This window comes from Gopherus evgoodei, chromosome 5 (genome assembly GCF_007399415.2).
Source record: "Gopherus evgoodei ecotype Sinaloan lineage chromosome 5, rGopEvg1_v1.p, whole genome shotgun sequence".
In the NCBI taxonomy this organism is placed as follows: Eukaryota; Metazoa; Chordata; order Testudines; family Testudinidae; genus Gopherus; species Gopherus evgoodei.
The window spans coordinates 105035419-105060443 of NC_044326.1; the positions used below are offsets into that span (position 1 = coordinate 105035419).

Genomic DNA, 25025 nt, shown 5'->3' on the forward strand with positions numbered 1-25025 from the left:
CTGTGGGTTCCACAAGAGGGGAAGATCACTGAGGTGAGCAAATCCTCCAATAAGCACAGGACCCACCAAGGTCGAGGAGGAACTTTGTCACACTTAGTACAGCTGTGAAATTTTACTATGTAGAAGAAAAATGCTGCTTTTAATCATCTTAATTTAAACAAAACAAGCACAGGAACAGTTTCCTTACCTTGTCAGTTTTTTTAAAAAAAAACCTTCCTTTTTTTTTCAGTAGTTTACATTTAACACATTGTACTGTATTTGCTTTTTTTTTAATCTCTACTGCTGCCTGATTGCATACTTCCAGTTCCAAATGAGGGGTGTGGTTGACCGGTCAGTTTGTAACTCTAGTGTTCATAAAAGCACAGCCTTTTAGGCTACTAAAAGAAACAGATAAGTGAATGGAATATAACATTGTCACTGGTAATAGCCTCTTCCTGATACATAAATACTGAGAAAGAGAAACAATTTATTGAAAATGAATATGGAAGTGATGTTACCAAGTTTATTTTCAGTGGGAGGCAATTAGGCTGCAATAACATTTTCTTCCACTGACATTATTCCTATTATATCAGATGTGACAAAGTAAATAAACTAAGATGGATGGACATTGCTGATGCAGAGTGACAGCTACTCACTGTACCATACTGAAAAAAACTATATTCTTATTGGCTTAAATGTCATACAGTGACAGCCACATCAGTAATGATCAGGTAATCTCAATCTAAACACAATTTGAGGGGTTTTTACAGCTAAAATTACAGCGGGATGGCCTCCCCATTATGGTTAGGGTTGAAACTACCTTACTGTTTAATAAGTTAGTAGTTAGAATTTGGATAAACAAAAACAGCAAGGCCTGACTGCCCCTCATTAGTTTTTGCATTGATGAACTTCAGGCAAAATCAGTCCTATGCCATCAGATTTTTCAGAAGTGTCTATTAATTTTGTGTGCCTAAAGCCTGAGTGCTGAAACTGAGATATCTTCTGCCTGATTTTCAGATGCTGAGGACACTCAGCTCCCCCTCACTTCAAAGGAGTAAATATAGATTTGTGAGCAGTGGGCTGAGGCTAAACAATCAATATAATAACTATTTTCAAAAAAGTGCTCAGCTCCCATTTAGACTCCTCAATGAAGTGGGCACTTATAAAAGTACTTAGTACCCAGTACTTCCCATTGTTCTGGTGACTCATCTAGGTGCCTAAAGAGAATTATTAAACTTTTAAGAATCAGAGGGGTAGCCGTGTTAGTCTGGATCTGTAAAAAGTGACAGAGTCCTGTGGCACCTTATAGACTAACAGACGTATTGGAGCATGAGCTTTCGTGGGTGAATACCCACTTCGTCGGATGCATGCAGTGGAAATTTCCAGGGGCAGGGGCGTGTGTGTGTGTGTGTGTGTGTGTGTGTGTGTATATATGCAAGCAAGAAGCAGGCTAGAGATAATGAGGTTAGTTCAATCAGGGAGGATGAGGCCCTCTTCTAACAGCTGAGGTGCTAAACTTTTTAAACTTTTAGTTCTTTTGAAAATCTGAGTCTCTATGTACCTTTACTGTAACTCATAACTCATCCTGACTCAACTCTGCTGCGTTGCCTTTGTAACTATCACTCCCTCTTTTATTATTTCTGAAAGAACATTAACTTGCCCTGTCAACCATTATGTTTCTTTTTAACAAGTTAGTAACTAGAATTAGGCCATAATGTCTTTTGAACCCACAATACCTCTGAGGAGCATTCAGGACAGTGAGACTCATTACACTATGGAAAAAGTATAGTTTAAGCTCATCCAAACCCATCCAGAGCAGTTTCTTTCAGGGTCTCCTGGTGGCAACAATAGATGTTTTACCCATCTTATGTTCTTCAGCCTAATGATATGAATTACTAACTTTGCACTGTGTGGAATCACTGGTGTGGGGTAGGGCTGTCTGTACTTTCAGCTTCTCCAAAGCATTTGTGTAGGTCCAACTATAAATTGAACTAAAATGTTCATTTCTACAGACCAACAATAAAGGCTCCATTAGTGTTTCAGGGCCCCATTATGTGACTTCAATGGATTTATACTAGGAATGAATATGGCCAGAAATTTTGAATATTAAATTTAATAGGAAATAAGTTATAATTATGTCAAATAGCTCTGTAATTTTGAGATGAAACTGAAATACGTAGAAAAGCATCAGTTCCAGTGCTACATTGTTAGAATTTAAATGTTGTTAGCTTAGCTAAAATGAGTTAATCATGGATGCTGAATATAAACAACATCCCTATTAGGCAGTCTATTTTCATACTTGAGGCACACAATTCTCTGTGTTACAGGCAGTGCAGCAGAACTCAGTAAAACACTACCCCTCATATCTAATATGTCATTTATACACAAATATGGTTTTCGATAACAGATATTCAGCTACTTCAAATTAATTCTACCTCATTCATTCAGCATGTTGTGTTGCAGAGGATAACTCCTTTGATATTAATAGTAATGGAGATACGTTGCATCTGACATTGCTAACATGTTTAACAGAATACATTATCTTTAAGTAGATTAAGGATCTGAAATGAACACTTTTTTCAGATGCCACTGTTTCAAAAAACAACTCTATTTAAATGGTTGCATCTGTTGTACTGGTTCAGAAGTTCTCTGCTTTGATATTACTTTCCATTAGAGCTGTGAAATAATTTAAAAAAATAATCATGATTAATCACACTGTTAATAATAGAATACCATTTATTTAAATATTTTTCGATGTTTTCTACATTTTCAAATATATTGATTTCAATTACAACACGGAATACAAAGTGTACAGTGCTCACTTTATTTTTTATTAATTATTTGCACTGTAAAAAACATAGTATTTTTCATTTCACCTAACACAAGTATTGTAGTGCAATCTCTTTATCATGAAAGTTGAACTTACAAATGTAGAATTATGTACAAAAAATAACTGCATTCACAAATGAAACAATGTAAAACTTTAGAGCCTACAAGTCCACTCAGTCCTATTTCTTGTTCAACCAATTGCTCAGACAAACAAGTTTGTTTACATTTGAAGGAGATAATGCTGCCTGCTTGTTCATAATGTCACCTGAAAGTGAGAACAGGCATTCACATGGCACTGTTGGAACCAGTGTCAAAAGATAGTTATGTGCCAGATGTGCTAAAGATTCATATGTCTCTACATGCTTCATCCACCATTCCAGAGGACATGCGTCCAGGCAGATGACAGGTTCTGATCGATAATGATGCAAAACAGGGCGGACTGACATGTTCACTTTTATAATCCGACTCAGATGCCACCAGCAAAAGGCTGATTTTCATTTTTGGTGGTTCAGGTTCTATAGATTCTGCATCGAAGTGTTGCTCTTTTAAGACTTCTGAAAGTATGCTCCACACCTCATCCCTCTCAGATTTTGGAAGGCACTTCAGATACTTAAACCTTAGGTTGTGTGCTATAGCTATTTTTAGAAATCTCATGGTATCTTTTCTGCATTTTGTTAAATTTGCACACAAGTATTCTTAAAACAAACAACATGTGCTGAGTCATCTGAGACTACTAGAACATGAAATATATGGCAGAATGTGGGTAAAACAGAGCAGGAGACATACAATTCTCTCCCAAGGAATTCAGTCACAAATTTAATTAACACATTATTTTTTAAACAAGCATTATCAGCATGGAAGCATGTCTTCTGGAGTGGTGGCTGAAGCATGAATGGTTAGCATAGCGGGCACATAAATATCTTGTAATGCTGGCTACAAAAGTGCCATGCGAACACCTGTTCTTATTTACAGTGTCCCCAGAAAGTGAGAAGTGGGCAGCATTATCTCCTGTAAATGTAAACAAACTTGTTTGTATTAGGTATTGGCTGAACAAGAAGTAGGACTGAGTGGACTTGTAGACTAAGGTTTTACATTGTTTTGTTTTTGAGTGCAGATATGTAACAAAAAAACCAACTACACCCTAAGTTGCATTTTCATGATAAAGAGATTGCACTACAATAATTGTATGAGGTGAATCGAAAAATTCTTTTTATTTTATAATTTTTACAGTGCAAATATTTGTAATTAAATGATAATAAAGTGAGCAGTGTACACTTCATATTCTGTTGTAATTGAAATCAATATATTTGAAAATGTAGAAAAACATCTAAAATATTTAATAAATTTCACTTGGTATTGTTTAACAGTGTGATTAATTGTGATTAGTTGCAGTTTTAATTTTTTAATTGTGATTAATTTTTTATAGTTAATCGTGTGAGTTAACTGCAATTAATTGATTGCCCTATTTTCTATATAATTTCATTCCCCCTCCTTCATTTGGCAGTATTTTGTAAATACTACAAACTAGCCTCACAAAATAGTAACAAATCTCACTGTTTTTGCATTTTCTTTAAGAATTAAAGATATTTTATTCTCAATTAATCTTTTAAATTTGTCTGTATAATTTATTGCTTTTGATAACTAACTTCAGTGATTTATTATTCTAACAGAATCCAAAATGTTCACTTACAGTGACCAGATGTCCTGATTTTATAGTGACAGTCCTGATATTTGGGGCTTTTTTTTTAAATGGATTCCTATCGCCCCCCACCCCATTCCGATTTTTCACACTTGCTATTTGGTCACTCTACGTTCACTTCGTAGAAAAAAAAAACATTAGGAAAAATACTATTTCTGATCCTCATAGTTTATTATAGTGCTGAACCTGTATTATTTCTTAATTCAGGTTTTATTTATGCATTTCATTAGTCCAGTACTTCAAAGCAGCTTTGTCACACTGATTAGAATGGGAGCAACACCAGGCTCTAAATCTTCCATGTAATTCAACTTTGTATTTAAGAGGTTCTCAAACACCAAAATGAAATGCTGCAATCACACATAGACAGAGGTTATTGTGCCTTTTTTCTTGTGTACCTATGAAACTGCTTAGGTATCCAAAAAGTGTAGATCCTTACAGAATACATGTGTTGAAAGCATTTTTGGGTAGCCTCCAACAGTTTAATATCAATATTAATACACTTTAAGGTTATCGTTTTACATTTTTGGAAAAGTGGAGAGAATGTGTCAACTGTAATTTTGAAGAAAAACTGAATGTGAAATTGTCAATCCAAAAACATTTGTTGAATGAGCCAATATATTTAGAGGGTTTTGTAGCTCAATAAATTTAGTGGTAATTTAATGAGATCCTCTTAATCAACTAAGTACAGTTTAAAACACAACTGAAATTAGCAAAATATTACCCAATAATATAGTATTACCTTTTCTTCCTCCCACCGTGTTGTCTCTTACAGCTCTTACACTGCCAAAATTTCTAGCTAGATTAACAAAATCTTCAACATTTGTCCAATTTTTAGCTTGTAGAACAAAGACCTCAAGTTTTGCAACGTGTTCTCTGTTCATCTGTTTTACTACTAGATTCTTTCAAAAAAGAATAGGTGTAAAGCATAAAAATAATGTCCTTCAAAGGTCATCCTCATCCACCCATAACCCACCACTGTACTTGAATGGCGGAGCAACAGACTGAAAAAGGACTCTACATGTGTTTATAACTAAAAATAGTGGAAAACTCACAAGCACTGAAAGTCAACAAATGAGAGAGAGAGATTATTTCAGACATGTATAAACACTAGCCTGGTTGCATGTAAGAGCCACAAAATATGGAAATAAGAAGGGTGAAAAGCTGTGACTAACTCCTGACACTTCAAAAATGGTTAATAATCCAATATAGTCGTCTTTAAAATATATGTTGGCATTTATCATCAGATCAACTCATTCACCTTCTACTTGTAAGATTGGCTGATGGCAACACGCATGTATTACACACTAAGGATCTAGCTCCAACCCTGAGAGGTGCTGGAGACGTCCCGGAAAGTGTGAGTATCCTCAATTCCCAGTGAAGTATCTCCCATGAAGTGCTTAGCACCTTGCAGGATCAGATCCTTTCCAATTTATTAACTTTTTATCAGTTTGGCTGCTATTAGTGGGAAACCCTATCCTCTTTATTCCCTGGATACAGCAGAACCAGTTTCCATGTGGGCAGGAAAGCAGAATACCGAGATTTCAAACAGGAGCACACACCTTCAGCAAAGTTTGGCAGGTGCTCCTTCTCTGTCACTTCGGTGACTACCTGAATTGGCCAGAGGATCTGTCACTATGATTCACAAGCCTCTCCCAGCTCCTTTGCAAGAGGCAAGTTAATAGGCAATAGACTCTATTCCTGCTCTGAGGTTGCAGCAGGTGCCACAAAGGAACTTTGTAGCCTGCAAGAGAGAAGGATTCTGTCTCCCCAAACCCCAAGGGATTTTTCTTGTGCCAAACACATACTTGGGATTGGTGCAGCAAGACAGATTTGCATTTTTGGTATATTTCAAACATTAATTTCAGTTTAAAAAATAAGAATTCATGCTGAAGCTTTTGCAGTAGCAGAACAGTTTTTTTTCCACATACTGTACCTGCACATCATTGACATTCATCCTTGTTCCTTCCTTCCCAACAAAGATGTCATCTATGTCAACAAGAATGTACCTGTCCAAGGACAATGTGAGCTTTTTCCCAGACAGGAAAGAGATGGCATCTATAAAGATCAGCTTGTGCAGCCAAAAGTTCAAGTTGTTGCCAAAGAGGACTCTCTGAATCCCATCATGAAGCCCCAGGTCATGAACTACTGTGGCATGGAGAGCATTTTTAGTGATGGGTAGTAGGAGGTTTTCTGTAGTCTTTATTTTTGCAAATATCACTGGTTGATAGGCTGAATGATTAATCTGGAAAACTGTCCAGTCATTTCCAGGCAAGGGACCTTTATCAAGCTTAGAGGATTTAGTTACATGAAGCAATGGGGAATGAGGGTTAACACAACAGTCCTTAACACCCAGATTGCCATGAACATGGAAAGGAAAGCCCTTAAACTGAATGTTCTGCAAGCTGTTCTCGCTGCCCTTATGGAATCCAATGACACCCACATCATATTCAATACAGTATTTATCTAGAAGGCCTTTGTTCCATGAGTCCATATTCACATACTTTAAAATATTTTCATATACAACGAGAACATATTTGCCTTTATTTTTGTCTATAAGCACTGGAAGATCACCTTTCCCAGGAGCAATCTCTATGTGATACTGAAATCTGCTGGATTCTAGAATTGTTATTATATCTTGACCGAGTGTTGAGTACTGGCTTTCCACAAACACCAGCACTACGGGATCAGTCCGAATGGGATCAATGGGCTTCACTGTCTTCAGCTCCATTAACTTGTATGGCAACAGCTGAAGATCACCACATTCCAGTTCCGAAGAGATCTCAGAAAGTTCATTTTCCTGTTTGTAGCCATTATACAAATAGTAAGCAGAAATAACAATGCTCACCATACAAAAAGTGGCAAGCAAGATAACTGTTCTTTGAAAATGTCTGTGAAGTTTCATGATAAAACTCATGTTGTATACTTGCCTTAGATTGCTTCCAACAGCAGCAGCATTAAAAAAAACCACAACTTTTCAACAACTTGTTCCAGTCCTGCTTAATAATTTATGTCACCATTGCAGCACATGTGTCTGTCTTCAGCAAGCTTTATAGACGGTATAGTCTAAAAGAAAAAGAAAAGTAGAGGTTTAATGCATCCATAACTATTATTTCATTTCAACTAGCTCGTAGCAGTTCCTAATTCTACAGGACAGGAGTCAGAGAGATCCTCCACCCCACCTGTAGTCTAGCCCCAGCTACTTTCAGTGTGCTTGTTACACAAGCACCACTTTGGTCATCAACAGGAACTGAGCACAGGATATCAAGAGCTAAGTGACTCTCTACATCTTGAGCAAAAAGATCAAGGCCCAGATTTTTAAAGGGGGTTTTAATTGGAGTTAGACAGTTAGGCACCAAGCGGGATTTTCGAAAATGCTGATCTGCATCATTAGGCACCTAAAAGCCTTTTAAAATCTGACCCGAGATCCCATAGCCAGCAGCTGTAAGAGATCACCTGTTCTGTGGATCAAGCAGAGAGAGGGACATGATACATACATTGAAAAGAGGGTACACTGGTAGAGAGCTTCTGCAGACTGAGCTCCATTCCACACAAGTATGCATATTCCCTGCCCAACTCCCATATCCTGCCCCCACTTCTATAGGAAACTGTATAAATTCTGCTGTCAGTACACAAAAGAAGACAGGGATTTGGCCTGCACTAAAAACTTGTAAGATACAAAGCAGCACATCTAAAATTGGCAAGAGAGGAGCACCTCCTGTGGAACTCAACGTGTAAGACACAGGGCATTCCAGTGGCGTCCAGCCAAATATTTTGATGTTATATAACTTCCTTTCCTGTCATTTTTCTAAAAACAAAGCAAGCAAGCAAACCCTGCCTCTCCCCACCCTCCAAACATAACAAGATTTGATAACAAGATTAAAAAAAAAAAGTTAAGAGAAGTTACGGTTGTATGCTTAAATGCACTCACTCTTATGTTAAAAATTCTCTCAAGAAGTTAAAGTTGCATGCATATCCTTAACTCTGCCCTGTTGTGTGTACACAATGAGATTCTTTTGTTACATGGTCATACACTATTTCTCAGACAATACAATATAAATTACAATCTTTTCTACTATGTTAGATGCATATGTGTACTACAATGTACTATTCTGTTTACATTAAGTATTTTATACTAAAAGTATGCGATAAACAATGCTTATATACTCTATATTAAATATACTTAATCTGGAGTGTGTTATAACACAGGGCAATAACAGAAACTCATTGGCACACGAGCCACCTAAGTTTGCAACTTGTGCTCTGAGCTGTACCTAAAGAAAACTGTGGTGTTGACTAACAAGATAATAGCTACTGACAAAATTATTAAGATACCTATTTGAAAATATAAGCTGGAAAAATATGACAATAAAATTAAATATAATAAAGCAAGTATTGCAGGACAGCTAACTAAGGTTGAAATAAAAATTGTGTATTATATAGTATTATTTAGGAAACAGAACATCAGTGTAATTGCAGAATGTATCATATATAATACGCAGGGGGTCAATATTAAGTTTGTGTTTGCAACATTTAGCTTTGTCTTTTCCTGTCTTCTGAGTGCTTAACCACATATCCTCTTACTGTATTTTTAAAGCAACAGAAAGAGGGATATATATATTTTTTAATCTAACACTAAATTTAAAGCCAAAACCCATTGCTTATGTGTGTAAAATCTACAGAGTTAAACTGTAATGGACCTCACTGGCAATAGTGGGTAAATCCATTTGTAAGGCAAAACCCTGCAATTTGTGTACAAACTGGCAGATGATGCCCGCCATATACCTATTATGCAAAATTTACAATTGTGCATGTTTTTACGAGGTTTTTGGCCCACAACACTTTGTGCTTTGCTTCTGCCAAGTTATCAAGCTATTTTGCTAGGAATTCCTATTCCTGGCACTTTGATAATATTTATTTCAGAAAATAACTGAACAAGACAGAATAAGTTTGTGCACCACAAGAACTGCAAGAAATCAAACTAATGTTTACAAATGGTTGAAGGAGAAGATTAGTGAAAGAAATTTGGGGTTCTTGCCTGCATCTAATATTGTCAATAGCAAAACTCCAAACTTAATTACCAGTTAAGGGGGAGGGATAGCTCAGTGGTTTGAGCATTGGCCTACTAAACCCAGGGTTATGAGCTCAGTCCTTGAGGGGGCCACTTAGGGATTTGGGGCAAAAATCAGTATTTGGTTCTGCTAATGAAGGCAGGGGGCTGGACTTGATGACCTTTCAAGGTCCCTTCCAGTTTTAGGAAATAGGTGTATCTCCAATTATTATTACTATTATTAATTTAAATCAGGACTGGAGCAGGCCTTTTATTTTCAAATTTCTGATTGGGAGTGTGAGTTTTTTAGTAAATGTCCTTTTAACTTTCTCAACTTTAGTTACATTCCAGGGGCTTGATCCTGCACAGTGAAAGTAAGGAGTATAAACACAAGGTAAAAAGTAATGAGCAGGAAAGTGAGCTGAGGGGAACCCAATCCTGTTTTAACAGTAGCTTTAGAACATGGCACCCAAGTTTTTCCTGCTTAATAACAGGATTAGGGAAAAGTTGTGAAAGCATAGCTATGTTTCTCATTATATGATGGGGATTACAGTTAAGCCCATGTCTTGCCGGACAAATTCATTCTCTGCCCATATCTTTCCCTTTTTTACCCTGTGTTCTTGAGAGTAAAGGAAAGCTGCACAGGTGTATTAAGACTTACCACATGCAGTGGAAAGGCTTACACCTTTTACTGACAACTGGACATAACTGTCACTCACATTTGCACTGGGACACAACAAACTTGCCCTCCCTGCTGCACACTGTGTTCAAAGCCCCAAAGCATGAAGATGAATTGTTCAGGATTGGGGCGGGAGGGGGGGAATCCTGGCTCTAAAAAGTAGAGACAGCTGTCTGAAAAGAGAATTTGCAAATTTTATTAAAAATAAAGACTAAAGGACAATCTGCATGTGTTACAACGATCAACAGAATACTTTTGAATAGTGAGCACGGTTACATGCTTAGACTATTATCTTCAGAGGGACTATCAGTCTAGCTAGCAATAAAGAGATGGTTGATCTGATTGGAAGTAAGGTAACAAAGAGAAAGCTCAATCTTGAATGATTGAGGCAATATTAAGAGGTTGTTTTCAGACAGGCTTCTCATTTGAGGACACAATTTGTAGAATGTTTGTGGATATTTTTGTTTGGTTTCTAAACACACTTATTATGTTGGACTACCAATGAAATACTTCCTGAAAGCAATATATTTTACTGAGTGATCTGAATGAAGAATTGTGGCAATCTGATAAATAAAACAAAAGAAAGGGAGTTCCAAGCATAAGGAGCAGCACATAAGAAATAAAAAAGGCTTCTGAAAAGTCTGAGATTTTAGAAGAGTTATGAGTTTGTTGATACTGTTTTGGTTTGGTACCTGTAAAAACTCGGGACCGTTCCTCAACTAGTATAACCAACACAGCTCATGATGATTTACAGCAGATGAGGATCTTGCCTCATACGTAAAATAACACAGTACCACCAAATCCAAGACCCCAAACATTGCACTCCCACTATTGTAGAGCCTTGTACCATTATTGTATAATACTATACAATGACTTTTGAAGGAGAACGTGCCAATTAATCTGCAGCAGTGCAAGATGCCCCTGCACTTCTGCACCTAAATCCTTGCCTGAGAATCCCTAATTTGATCTCTAAGACTTTTGCATTCATTAAGTATTCACCTGCAGAGTGAGACCAGAATCTATTAATTTAGGTACTACAGCACTGCTCCTAACATGTTATCTCACAGGGCCTCCCAAAGATGAAAAGAAATATTCTCTTTTTGTCTTCCTCATATGTAAATTTGAATAGCTAGAAATATTTTGATACACAGAAAAATAGGTTTCTTGTATGTGAAAAGAACCTACTAAAGGAAATTTAAGTCAAGGAAATGAGCTTTGCATTAATTTCTGAATACAAGGAGTACCACAGTCATTCTTCTCTCTTATGGGAGAAACTTCCATGGTCCAGATCCTGGGAAAATTCTGTTTCCTATACCCACTAGTGCTCATCCAATTGTTGACAGTTTCATCATTTCAGCGGAACATAGCTGCAGTGGGAGGTCATGTGCATAGAAGTGCTAACTGGTAGGTAGGGCCAATCCCCATAAATGGCTTTTTGAATATTAGGCCAGGAATTTTCAGTTGGCCTCTGTATTCAATGGGAGACCAATGTTGAGAACAGCACCCAGCATGATGTGCTCAAAAAAACAGTATCAGAGGGGTAGCAGTGTTAGTCTGGATCTGTAAAAGCAGCAAAGAATCCCGTGGCACCTTATATACTAACAGACGTTTAGGAGCATGAGCTTTCGTGGGTGAATATCCACTTCGACAGATGCATGCATCTGACAAAGTGGGTATTCACCCACAAAAGCTCATGCTCCAAAACATCTGTTAGTCTATAAGGTGCCACGGGATTCTTTGCTGCTTTTTCAAAAAAACAGTGTTACTTTGCAAACAAACTGCTGTGCTTTGTGCCACTTGCAGCTTTCTTTGGGGTGTGTGGTTTAATTCCTGGATATAATGACCAAATCCTCTGTGTAAATCAGTGTAGCTAAATTGACTTTAATGTACCTATGCTGATTTACCAGCTGAGGATCTGGCACAGTAATGGGTTGCAGTAACTGAGGCTGGAGGTCACATATGTGTAGATTATGCACATGCCCTTATTGGTTTTTAAAGCACACATATATCAAAGCATTAAAATGTGGATATTACCTTTGCAAAAAGCTCTCTCCACTTAAGCCTATGGAGCAGGGCATTCAAATTCAGGTAGCTGGCCTGCAGCCTCCTTTGTGGTGCGCACCCTTCATAGACTTTGGCTGTAGGTGAGCATAATGGCCACATCCCCAGAATGACAATTTGCCCCCCTCTGTATGGTAGAGCAAAAATGTGCCACAGAGATTCCCATGGTGCACAGGGAAGCATGTAGACCCCTTGCATGGGCTCTCCAGTAGTGTGCACTGGTCTTCTGTACAATGGAAATACAATTCTTCTGCATGCAGGACTTAAAAAATAATTGGAGAAAGTCACATTCTTGGCCATTCCATGACATAATTAGTATTAGTGTTTTTTTAGAAATGACATCAATTCTAGGTTAATCCATCCCTGTATATTTGGGGTCAATTTCTCAAAAAAAAAAAAAAAAGTACATCCAAATAGAATCCCACCCCTCATACAAATTGCAGTCTGTTAAAATTGTGACAGGTTTCAGAGTGCTAAATTGTGTTAGTGTTTGGCAGCAAACCTTTTAACCCACCAGAAGCAGTTTTCCTTAACTCAACTGTATTATAAACCTAGTTTCATCAGGATAATTAATGAAAAAAATTAAAAATATCCAAAATCAAATGAGAAAATAAAGCCTACAAAAACAGTTTCCAATTTGAAGAAAGATCATTTAGTTTAACTTAAGGTTTACTGCAGCCACATATTCTGTACCCTGATCCTTGAGTAGGAATAGTACAGTTATGCTACACTCAGCTCCTTCTATCTTCTGGTATATATAAATTCTTCTTGACATTTGTATTATGAAAACACCTCTGGTTTACAAAGAACAAACAAAAATGATGTGAAGTCAGGCCTCCCGAGTTTTCCATCAAATATTATTTACTGTAAATGATATTTCTGCAGTTACATATAGCTGCACAGATCTTTGTCTCTCTTTCCTAACCTAATATTAAAACATTCTAGCTCTGTTCCTTTGCACACTGACCACTGCCTGCACAGCTGCAATATAACGTTCAAGTGCAATATGAAAAACTGGTTTTAAATGAAAACCAGAAACAATACAAATATTTTCCATATTGTGTAGCATAAGCATTAAAAATGATTATGATTAGCACATTATTTAACTATCCTGAACAAAAATTCCATTTTTAGACAATCATGAAATATGTTGGAGAAAAAGTGTTGACCTAATTAGGGAGTTATTTTGAAATTATTACATTAATGCTGCTAAACAGGCGAAGCTTTGGGAGTTAATGAATGACAAGGCATGAAGGAACAATGTCTATTTGTTGGCAAGCAATGGTGGTACAGATGATAGTATGCATATTGTGGATCCCCGCTAAAAATACATACTGCTTCCAAGTACTTGGTACCAATCTCTGTCTGCCATAAAAGTCAAGCACTGAACACTCAAGAAATTACAAAATAAGAAAGCTGATATTTAGTCTATATCTTTGGAAGAGATTTTTAACTGAAAAAGATATTGATATGTAAAGGAAAGTAATTGAAAGCTATAAGTATCACATAATTTCAGGACTGGAACAGATAACTATCTGGGGACTTTACATTTCTAAGTGTACCAACTGAAAGGTGGGATGGATTAGATGGACTAAGGATTCTTTAAAAGCATAGAAAGCAGGAGGTAAACACTGTGTCCAAATCTTTCTGGCAAATACTATTCATTTGGTTATTAAATCTCTGTACCTTCAGCTTTTTGATGTATTGTTTTACACAGAATGACACCAGTAGGAAATATTGCCGTGTGTGTGTGTGTGTGCATAATAATCTGTTAGTAAAGGAGATTTTAAAATTAACAAAATAGTGTTTATAAAACTGTTTGTTTATTTAAGAAAGGTTTGAAAGAGTTTAATTTGCTAAAAAATATCCCCCTCCCCACCAAATTATTATCTGATCTCCCTTCAGTACTTTCTATGCAAGGATAGATAGACAGCTTTACAAACATCACTGAATTGACTTAAACAATATTTCTGTGACATAAGCATTACTATCACCATTTTTTATTGAGGCAGAAACTCAGTGATACAGAGGTTAAGTGATCTGCCCCAGGTCACAAAAAGGTAGGCTGCTGGAGACAGTTCTCCTGCCTCCCAGATACCTTCACCACAAAACTATGCTATTTCCCACATATTCCTGACTGATGCTTGTCAAAGAGATTAAATACAGGTATTTCATTAATGCTGAGAAATTTAGTTAGGTGAAAAACTGGATGGAAAAAAACCCCTACTTCTACTGTTTGGTCAAAAGGCCTCATATTTCCAAAACAATTATCTGGCAGGCCTGAAGAGTCAACTAAATTGTGTTTAAGTAATTTACCTAGATAAAACTTCAAAAGGCTGATAGAACTTCTCAGTTATATACATGACATCTGAAATAAACATTAGCACATGCCAAATTCTGCATCGATTTGGGATGATTTCAGATGTTAACAGCTAATGGGTTATGACTGTATTGTTATGATAATATTTTAATTTTGCTGACACAGCAATCAAGCAGCTCTCAATGTCCTAGAACACTAGAGGGCAACAGCGTCACACCGAAAAACCTATTAACTGCACGGCTGGCTTGGGTACCAGACCAGGAAGACAGATGCTAACTGAGCTAATAAATAAGAACTCTCCCAAATGCGCTAAACTAAACTTGGGATGTGTCGTTAAAGGCTGTTTTTAGAAACGAAGCCATATCTTGCCAGTTGAAGGGTTAATACACTACGCTACTAAATATACATCCCCGCAAATAATTGCTGCATGCATAACTCTCTAGGGCATTCACACCACCTGAACCACCGAGGAGCTAAAGGTCTGAACAGATATGATAGATTAAAATGAGAGAGAGGGAAAGGTTCACAAGCACTAAAAGTTGCATAGTCACCAATAAATCTGTCCCGCAGAAGTTTGTTGGGGGGTGGCCGGGAGTGAGGAGATTAGCAGATAATAGAGTTTGGAGACTTTTCTGTCTAGGCTTAAAGCACGAAATGTGAGCCCAGCCCTGCCCCAATTATTACCTCGAGGTGAACTCCAGGAACATGCCGGTGCTGCTTCCACTTCCCCTAGACCTGCTGCATGCAGCTCCTCCTGAGACGGGACCAGTGGCCGCTGCCAGTCTTGCCCTCTCTCTCTCCGCTGCCCTCCCACGCAGGGGCCGCTCAGTCCGGTCTGCGAAGCCCCAACCGAAGCACCAGGAGAAGGCAAGCGGTATAGCCCCTGGAGCCTCCCTCACTCCGAGGCAGAGCTTCCCCCTCCTCCTCCTCCAACCGGGGGAGCTGGAGGTGCCTCTAGGCAGCAGCCGGCACGACCCAAGTGCCCAGGAGAAGAAGGAGCCAAGCAAGGCTTTTAGCAGCAGCCGCTGCCGCCCGGGAGGCGAGGGGCTGCGCTGCGCTGCAGGCGGCGCGGTGCCGCGGCGGGGCCAGCCAGAGCCCGCCGCCTCTCGCTCTAGCGCGCCGGACGCTGCTCTGCTCTGTGCCTCTCGCACTCGCACAGGCGGCAGCGGGAGCAGCGAGCGGGGGACTCCGACTTCCCCGCCATTGGCCGGCGGAGGCTCCTCCCTTCGCCAGTCGCCTCCTTCGTGGGGAGGCTTGTGCGTGGCTGGGGGGTGACCACGGCGGGTTCTAGTCCGTGCGCTGCCGCCACGCGGGGGATGGGGCGCCTCGGCCGCCGGAGAGCCTAGCTGCTGCACTCACCCCCTCTCTGCAGCCGGCTTGCTGCTGTGCGAGGCGCCCAGCTCCGATCCCGCTGCACAGAGCAGCCCGGAGGGGGGATGCGTCTTTCCTCGTCCCCGAGGACAGTCTGGGTATTGCCAACGCCTCCCTGGCCAAAGACGCCTGCTATCTCTTGCAGTGCACTTTCCTGCCTCCGCTGTATTGAACCAACTGGTGATTTATTAAAAGGGATTTCCACCCAAGGATGCCCTCCAGGCCCCTCATGCCTACATGTCTCATCCAGTCGCCTCTCCCCGCTCTGACTAGCTAGATGCTTACATGGCCTTCCTCCTTAGTTATGTAGCTATTCCACCTTAACCCCCTGAAGGTTTGTTATTGCACAGATCTACCTGGTTGCATTCATGCACTGGAGAAGACTCCTGGTGTCGATGCACTGGAGTGACCTGCTCCAGTTTATTTCAGGTGCCAACCCACCCATTCATCCAAAATCTTAAATCCCTCATTTCAATAAAGAATTAGGATTGTATTTTTTGTCTCTGTCCACCCTTAGTCTGACATAGTAACTATGCCCCGGAACATGACAAACTAATCTACAGGGTCAGGGTGTGTATGTACACAGCATGTAGTGAGGAAAATCTATTGCAGACAGGAATGTAGAGTGGAGCCAGAATACCCAAATTAAATTCCTAACTCATTATCTACTAGTGAGAAACTCACAAAAGCCCTCAGTTTACACATTTTAAACTGAGTGTGATAGTACTTACCACCTCAATAATTAATATTTGTAAAGCATCCAGAAATGTTGGGATAAAAAGTACTATAGAAGTACAGATAATTAATATGTGTGTGTATATACACACACTCATACATCTATACATACACTTATTTCATGTAGTTTGGGAATACTAAAGCTAAATATGGAGGGTACAGACGACATGAGTGCTCTGGTTACAATACAAATAAGTATGAGAAATTATACATTTTGTCATATACTTCATTTACATTGTTATTTATTATTTGTATTATCATAGCAACTAGGAGCCATAGCTATGGACTGCGCTGGTACTGTACAAACACAGCAAATAGATGGGTAGGGACTTTAATTTTGTTCAATCTGTAGAGTGCCTAGCACAGTGCGTCTATAGTGTTGATATTGGGAAGTACTTTGAGCCAAATCTTGTTCACATGCCAGCAGTCTCATTCTCAGTAGGTCTAGTAGCATAAATGAGATGAGCAAGATTTGGTTCTTTATTCACTCACACATGAATAAGGCTTGAAATGCAATAAGTGTCAGGGGCATGGTTGATGCAGCAGCGCTGCACTGATTGGTGCTTATGAATCACCTTCTGGCTCCAATTCTGCTGTTCTTACTCAAGCAAAATTCTCAATGAAGAACGTGACAATTATTGTTTCCAGAAGAATATATTTATCATATACTGATAGTTAAGTTATAAGAGAGTCTCAACTTGTAACCTTAGAATCCTGTTCCTTCTGCCCCCTTACCCCAACTTCAATGGGAGCAAACGGAAGTCTGATTAAAATCCTTCAATAAAACATACCCTTTGTAGTGCAGCTTCTGTCAAATCCAAAACTTCTGTTTTCTGGATCTGGTCCCCAACCAGTGGAAATCCCAGAAAATCAGCTGTACACGAGAGATTTGGGGATGAAATCTTGCAAGAACAGCTCACAAGTTTTCAGCACCACTCATCTGAAGTGTACCCTTGCTGTCCTCTCACTCTGTACCTAAACTTCAGACCCCCATTTTAAAACAATTCTGGATTATAATCTGTAAAAGGCTTCCTTGGCCCATCTCTAGTTATAAGCGTGACAAATTTCATTGTGTGTTACACAAAATCTTTATGTTACAATATTAACATTAAACTTTCTACCTTGTTCTAACTTTTCATTGAAATTATTTGTTTCTCAGTTAGATGTCATTCCATAAACCACACAACTGCTTTTTGTAGTGTATACTTTATGCAGCTTTGCCAGGCTAAGTAAAGTCAGGTACCTTGTTGTTTTATTACATCTTTTTATCAAATAAAATCTCATTTGTGTAAATTTTACTGGGGAGGACTGTGACAGTCATTTAAGTTATTGAAAAACATGGAGCATCTGGGAAGTAATCAGTTATCTATTCTTATACTTCCTTAAAAAAACAAAGAAAAAAAACCTGCCTGATTTACCAAGCATAATACAAAATTTTATTAAAAAAAAACCCCTAAAAATACAAAATGTTAATGATGCTTAGTATATTCATTTTCTAAGCACTATATAAATATTAACTAATGAATCCTTACAATACCCTCCTGACAAGGGTATTATTGTCTTTATTCTACATGCAGGGAAGAGGGGGGAAGTGAGACAAAGATTAACCCATGATCTGCCAGAATTCACAGAGGGACTCATTGTCTAAGTTCCAGTTAGAACTTGCCTTCCAGTGCTGGGCTAAGATCACCAGAACTCATCACTTCTTATTATAACAGATGTGCCTGGTTTTGAGGCTAATAGATGCAGTTGCACAGTAAAAGACTAAGGGCCAGATTCTCTTCTTTGGTACGCTAGCAACCTCGTTGATGTCAGTTGAGTTAAATGCAACTAACTAGGATGAGAATGTGATATTAGGCACTCATACTGACACTCAGGCAGTTAAAAATTAATCAGTTAAGCTGGTGGAAGAAAACAGGTCAAGCTCTATAATCTTGTTACATTAAACATGTTCTCTATTTTACTACAATGTGCATCATTTTTGAAGATGTAAGGATTATTTTGTAGCAAATAGTGTGGGAAAGCAGCCATGCTTGGATAGTTTTCCTTGGAAATTTTAGCTTTTAAATGGAGAGCAATTATAGTTTCTCTTCAGTAATTTGTTTCATTTTCAGTATCTTATCTTGAAAAGTCCCACTATTTGCATGCATGGTAGTATCTTTCAAGCCAGTTGAAGGCAAGTTGCTAATTACATGCCTTCGGTGATGACTACTTGGCAGTAAAAATGTTTTGTTATCTGTGGGCTTAGTATAAACTGTTATAATAACTATGTTTTGTTCTGTTTTAATCAGGGGATCCAAACAATTACCATCTTTGTAAAACAAGTCACGTGAGCCTTCATATGGCCAGCTCTTGAATTTATAAAGCTCCAAAAATTCATTAAGGTATTTTCTCAATTCTGAGCTGCAACATTGAAACATCATTTACCGCTCAAGCCGCATGCCATGTACTCTGTAAGAAAGATTCATTAGCAAAGAGGACTGAATATTTTCTGTCACTCTATAGGACAATTTACCAGAAAATTTGCTTTTGGAAGGCGAGAGAAAGATTTTTCCTTCCCATTATATCAGGTCGCTAGGTTTCAAGGGGTTGTGTTAGTTAATAAATATTCAAATCACAGGATAAATTCAGAATGTATTAATTTTAGTTAGCTATTTTGAATATATGTCAGTTTGATTGAAAGGTCCTTGGTAATATTAAAATTGGTTAGAGAAAAGTAGAAGTGGGGGTGGGGGAGGATTAAAGAGAAAGACGCTGTGAGCACAATCAGACTAAAGCAGCCTTATTCTTTTGAAGGAAGTATTTTTTTGAAGGAAGTATTTTTCAAATTGTTTGACAGAACATTTTTACTGCCAGTATTTAATTAAAACTTCTGTCAAACAATTTGAAAAATAAAAAAAGATTTCAGGAAATGTAACAAAATAGGACATAAATTAAGATAACTTCTGCAAAAACTTGTAACTCCCCCCCAATCTTTTCAATTGTATAGAAACAAGACTTCTGAAAATAATCTGATAATTTGCAAAACAAAGTAAATACTGTATACCCCATCATTAATCCTCAGTATATTATAGGTCTTTCCTCCTCAGTAACACTTTTAGTGATCACTTCCACCTGGCATTCAAATTTTATTTCTAAAAATCGAGAAATTGGCCATCTTAGAAAAAAAGGTGGTGGTGGTGGTGGTGGTGGTGGCGGGAAGGGAGAGGGGGGCAGAAACCAGTGTAGTGTCTGACTACAAAATTTAGGCAGTGCTGATTAAAAAAATTAAATGATATTCTCTCAAATGTTGCACTAACCATGTTATTAAATTTTCACTGTTAGGATTCAGAGACAACATACACTGTTGTTTTATGCTGTATGCAGACTCAGGTGAACAATATTTCTTGAATTTTGTTCACATGAATTTTTTTTAAATGAAAGCTTAGATTCTGGAATATAAGACATTATCCTCCAGGGAAACATGTTGGGTTTCCAACCTGTCCTAGCAGTCAAGAAGGAGAAAGGCAGCAAAAGAATCTTTCTTCTAGAATTAATCTGCATGCTTGATATTTCTGCTTATTAATTTTTCAATTCTGGTGCAATGCACAGTAGATTAAAAAAATCAGGCACTCTGGTAGAGACATTATCATATATTGTTTTAATTTCATCTTAAACAGATTCCACTGATATGTGGCCCATATGCAACCATACATTATGTACAAGGATCTTAGTTCTCCTGTTGATCAGGGGTGGGAATTTCATGATAGCACATGATCTCCAGGGCATCACATACTATAATAATTCTATATTTACAGCAGAGGGATTAAAAAGAAGAGATTAGAGGCCAATAGACCTATTTTAATTCCAATCTGAAAACTCAAGAGAAAACAGTCCAACCTCTTCTGAAGGATCCAGAGATTGTAATTGAATATAGAAAGTTACATTACCAGTATACAGCAATCCAGTAAAGCTAGAAGATTAAAACTAAAAATCTGAAATGTATTATTTCTATTGCAGGAGCAACTAGAGGTCCCAGCCTCATTGTACTAAGCACGCACAAATGTAACAAAAAGATGGTGACTGCCTCAAACAGTTTAATTCTTAGATCATGTTTTTATGCAGAAGAAATAGTAGTGGGCCTGAGTCAGCATCAGGTGGCCATTTCATGCAACAAATTTATACGAAACTCCCTGTGGAAATTACCAGGAGTTTTGCTTACACAATTATGGCTCAATTTAGTCGAGAATGTCAGACAACTTGTAATTGTACCTAGTCAGTATTTGTCCATATTGACTATTCATCATATCCCATCTCAGCTCCTAACCTGATCAGGGGAGGAACTTTGAGACAGATACTCAGGTGGTATGAGTGAGCACAAGTGTTATGCATCTAGGCTGGCTTACACCAGCTAACAATCCGGCTCATTGTGTTTTATTTGCCTGCAAAGTTCCATGCACCTTAGGACAATACATATTATTGTAATGATATTATTATACTGCCTGAGTCCTGTCAGTCCTACAGTTCAGGGAGAGGGGCATAATTCAGCATCTGTATTAAAGTGTAACATGGGTGGGATTCTGTAATACTACATCCTCCTTTTTTCTAAGGATTTGGATGTTCATGCTAGAGGGTTACTGAGCCCTTTCTGTCACACAGGAATAATCCTCAACAGAAAGCGGGAGGGGAAAAAAATCTAGAGAGAATGACAGCCCAATTTAAGGAGCCTGATTTGTGTCTACCTAAATTTCAGTCTCTAAGGTCCCAATCCCACAAAACAATTATATATTTAAGAATTTGAGTAGTCCCATTGAAGTTATGCCTGTTTCTGCTGAACTAGGGCCTAATTTCCTAGACATGTCTTTGCATTTAGAGGATTGAACTTTCAGCTGAACTTGGTAATAAGAGAGAAAAACTCTAAACATGTAGGGACACTGTGAAATGAAGAAAGTCACAAGAAAACATTAAGCAATTTACAAATGTCATTTCATAAGCTATTATTACTTTCCAATCAATGTGAAAGTCTTGATTAATTCTCAGAAGGCTCTTCTAGTCAAGAGGTGCTTTAGAAGGAATAGATTACCAAATGATTCACATTGCTGTGTGAAGTGCTCCTGGGAAATGCACATCATAATTTGTGGGCCAAATTGTGGTATTTACCCCTGAGTAGGGGGCCGTTCAAAGGCCCAAGGCCCCAGTGGAGAGCTCAGTGGTGAATTGCATATGCAGGAAGCACAATCTCTCTCCTAGCAGCCTGGGCTGTAGGGGGAGTGGACTGGAGCAACAAGGAATCAAGACTAGGGGTATGTTTACACTACAAAATTGGGCTGATTTTATAAAAGTCAATTTTTAGAAATCAATTTTATACAGTTGATTGTGTATGTCCTCACTAAGCGCATTAAGTCAGCGGAGTGCATCCTTACTACTGCGACTTACAGAGCGGTGTACTGTGGGTGGCTATCCCACAGTTCCCACAGTCTCCACTGTCCATTGGAATTCTGGGTTAAGCTCCCAATGCCTGATGGGGCAAACACATTGTTACAGGTTGTTTTAGGTACATGTCGTCAGTTACCCCTCTCTCCTTGAAAGCAAAGGCAGACAATCGTTCACTCTTTTTTTCCTGGGTCACCCATGCAGATGCCACACCACGGCGAGCGTGGAATCCGCTCAGCTCACCGTCACCGCTGCTGTTGTGAGCATTCTAAACACCTGGCACATTATCCTGAAGTACATGAAGAACTGGGCTAAGAGATGCCAGCGCAAGGAAGATTTTGATGAGGATGTGGACACAGACATTCCTGAAAGCATGGGCTGTGGCAACTGGGACATCATAGCATCAGTGGGGCTGGCTGATACAGTAGAATGCTGATTCTGGGCCAGACAAACACAGTGTTGCGGGTATAGAATGATTCATGATGGCTGCAAAACTTTTGCATGCATAAGGTCACTTTCCTGGAACTCTGTGAGTTGCTTTCCTTCACCCTGAAGTGCAGAAATACCAAGATGAGAGCTGCCCTGACAGTTGAGAAGCAAGTGGCAATAGCCTTGTGGAAGCTTGCAATGCCTGACTGCTACCAGTCAGTTGGGAATCAATTTGGAGTGGGCAAGTCTACTGTGGGGGCTTCTGTGATCCAAGTAGCCAATGCAATCGTTGACATTCTGTTATCAAGGGTAGTGACTCTGGGAAATGTGCAGGTCATACTGAATGGCTTTGCTTCAGTGGGGTTCCCTAACTGTGGTGGGGTGCTAGACGGAACGCATATCTCCATCTTAGCACTGGAACACCTTGCCAACCAGTACATGAACTGCCAAGGGTACTTCTGCAAGCACTGGTGGATCACAAGGGACATTTCACCAACATCAACATGGGATGGCTGGGAAAGGTGCTTGACGCTTGCATATTTAGGAACTCTGGGCTGTTTGAACAGCTGCAAGAAGGGACTTACTTCCCAGACCAGAAGATTACCATTGGGGGATGTTGAAATGCCAACAGTTATCATCAGGGACCCAGCCTACTCCTTGCTCCCATTGCTCATGAAGCCTTACACAGGCAGCCTGACAGCAGTAAGGAGCAGTTCAACTATAGGCTGAGCAAGTGCAGAATGGTGGTAGAATACACCTTTGGACATTTAAAAACTTGCTGGCACTGTTTGCTGACTAGGTCAGACCTCAGAACAACCAACATTCCCATTGTTATTGCTGCTTGCAGTATTTTCCATAATATCTATGAGATTAAGGGGGAAGATGTTTATGGCAGGGTGGAAGGTTGAGGCAAATTGCCTGGCATCCAGTTTTGAGCAGCCAGACACCAGGCTGATTAGAAGAGCACAGCAAGGCATTTTATGCATCAGAGAGACTTTGAAAACCAGTTTAATGACTGGCCAAGCTTCAGTGTGACAGTTGTGTGTGTTACTCCTTGATGCAAACCCACCCCCTTTGGTGATTTTAATTCCCCTGTGAGCCAGCCACCCTCCCCCCTTTGAAATAAAGTAACTATTGTTTTGAAACCATGCACTCTTTATTAATTCAAAAAATATGAGATATGGACAAGGTAGCCCATGTGGGGGAGGAGGAATGACAAGGCCACATTGATTTTAAGTGTGACTACAATAAACAGTTTGAATGACAGTCTTCTGTTGTTTGGGCTATCCTCTGGAGTGGAGTGGTTGGGGGCCTGGAACCTTCCCCCCCCTTGTTCTTGGGCATCTGGGTGAGGCATCTTGCGGAGGAGGGCATGCTGTTATACAGTTGATGCAGCAGGGGTCTGTGCTCTTGTTGCCTTTCCTGCAGTTCCAAAGGATGCCTCATTATGTCCATTTGCTCCCCTCTTAGCCTCAGCATCACATCCTGCCTCTGCTCTTTGTGCTCACTTAATTCTTTTCTGGCCTCTGCCACTGAATGCCTCCATGCATTAAGCTGTGCCCTATCAGTGCAAAAGGACTGCATGGGCTCAGAAAACATGTCATTTTGAGTGTGTTTTTTTCTCCTTCTAATTTGCAATAACCTCAGGGACTGAGATGATAGGGGGAGTGTAGAAACGTTTGCACCTTGGGGGCAGAGGGGATAAAAAGGGAGAGTAAGATGATACATTTCTGAGAACAAAAGGGAGACTCTTTCACAGTGAATCAAGCAATTCACAGCAGACAGCACATGTGCTTTAGGTACAAGGTTGCATTGCGCCTTTTATATTGAACACCTGCCGGTATGATGACACAGCCATGGTAAGCCTTTTGACATGGTGGAGGAGTAGGGGGGTGGGTTGCCATTTTACACCTTCATAACAAGTGGGAATTTTTTCAAACTGCAGAGCCCTCCCTTTCCCAGAGCAAGCAATGGGTTGGTTTTCACATTTAAAAGGAGGGGCTGCAGTTTTCAGGTGGATGTGCAGCACACACCTACCCTCACCCCACTGTGTGGCTATTCTCTGGGATGATCCCTTTTAGCCAAGCACAAACAGCCCAGCATGAATGGGGTCCTTTTACTGTTCACTTACAAAAATTCCCCTATTTCAACCAGGTGACCATGATATCGCTCTAGTGAGGCTAACACAAAGATATAAATCCCTCAGGGTTGGGGATCCCGCCTTGGGAGGGTATTGGCTCCAGGGAGATGAAAAGGTCCTGGCTGCCAGGGAGGCACTAACATTGGGGGGAGCGGCGACTGCGGCAGCTGGATCTTCCACCGCCTCTGTCGGGGGTGGCATTTCGGGGGCAGGACCTTCCACTGCGTAGGGCAGCAAAAAAGCTGGCGGCGCTCCTGGATTCACCGCTTGCCTGCTGCGCATTCTCCTCCATTTCCTCATCCACAAAATCCTCCCCCCTGTTGT

The 25025-nt window shown here is 39.5% G+C and overlaps 1 protein-coding gene across 1 annotated transcript in view; it reads right to left on the reverse strand.

Moving 5' to 3' along the window:
• LOC115652371 (bifunctional heparan sulfate N-deacetylase/N-sulfotransferase 3-like) overlaps window positions 1–15644 on the reverse strand; it is a 114210-nt gene extending 98566 nt beyond the window's left edge. Inside the window, 2 exon segments of the mRNA XM_030564314.1 lie at window positions 6441–7570; window positions 15299–15644. Coding sequence (XP_030420174.1) covers window positions 6441–7421 — 981 coding nt within the window. The 5' untranslated portion in view covers window positions 7422–7570; window positions 15299–15644.
• Between the last annotated feature and the right edge of the window lie 9381 nt (window positions 15645–25025).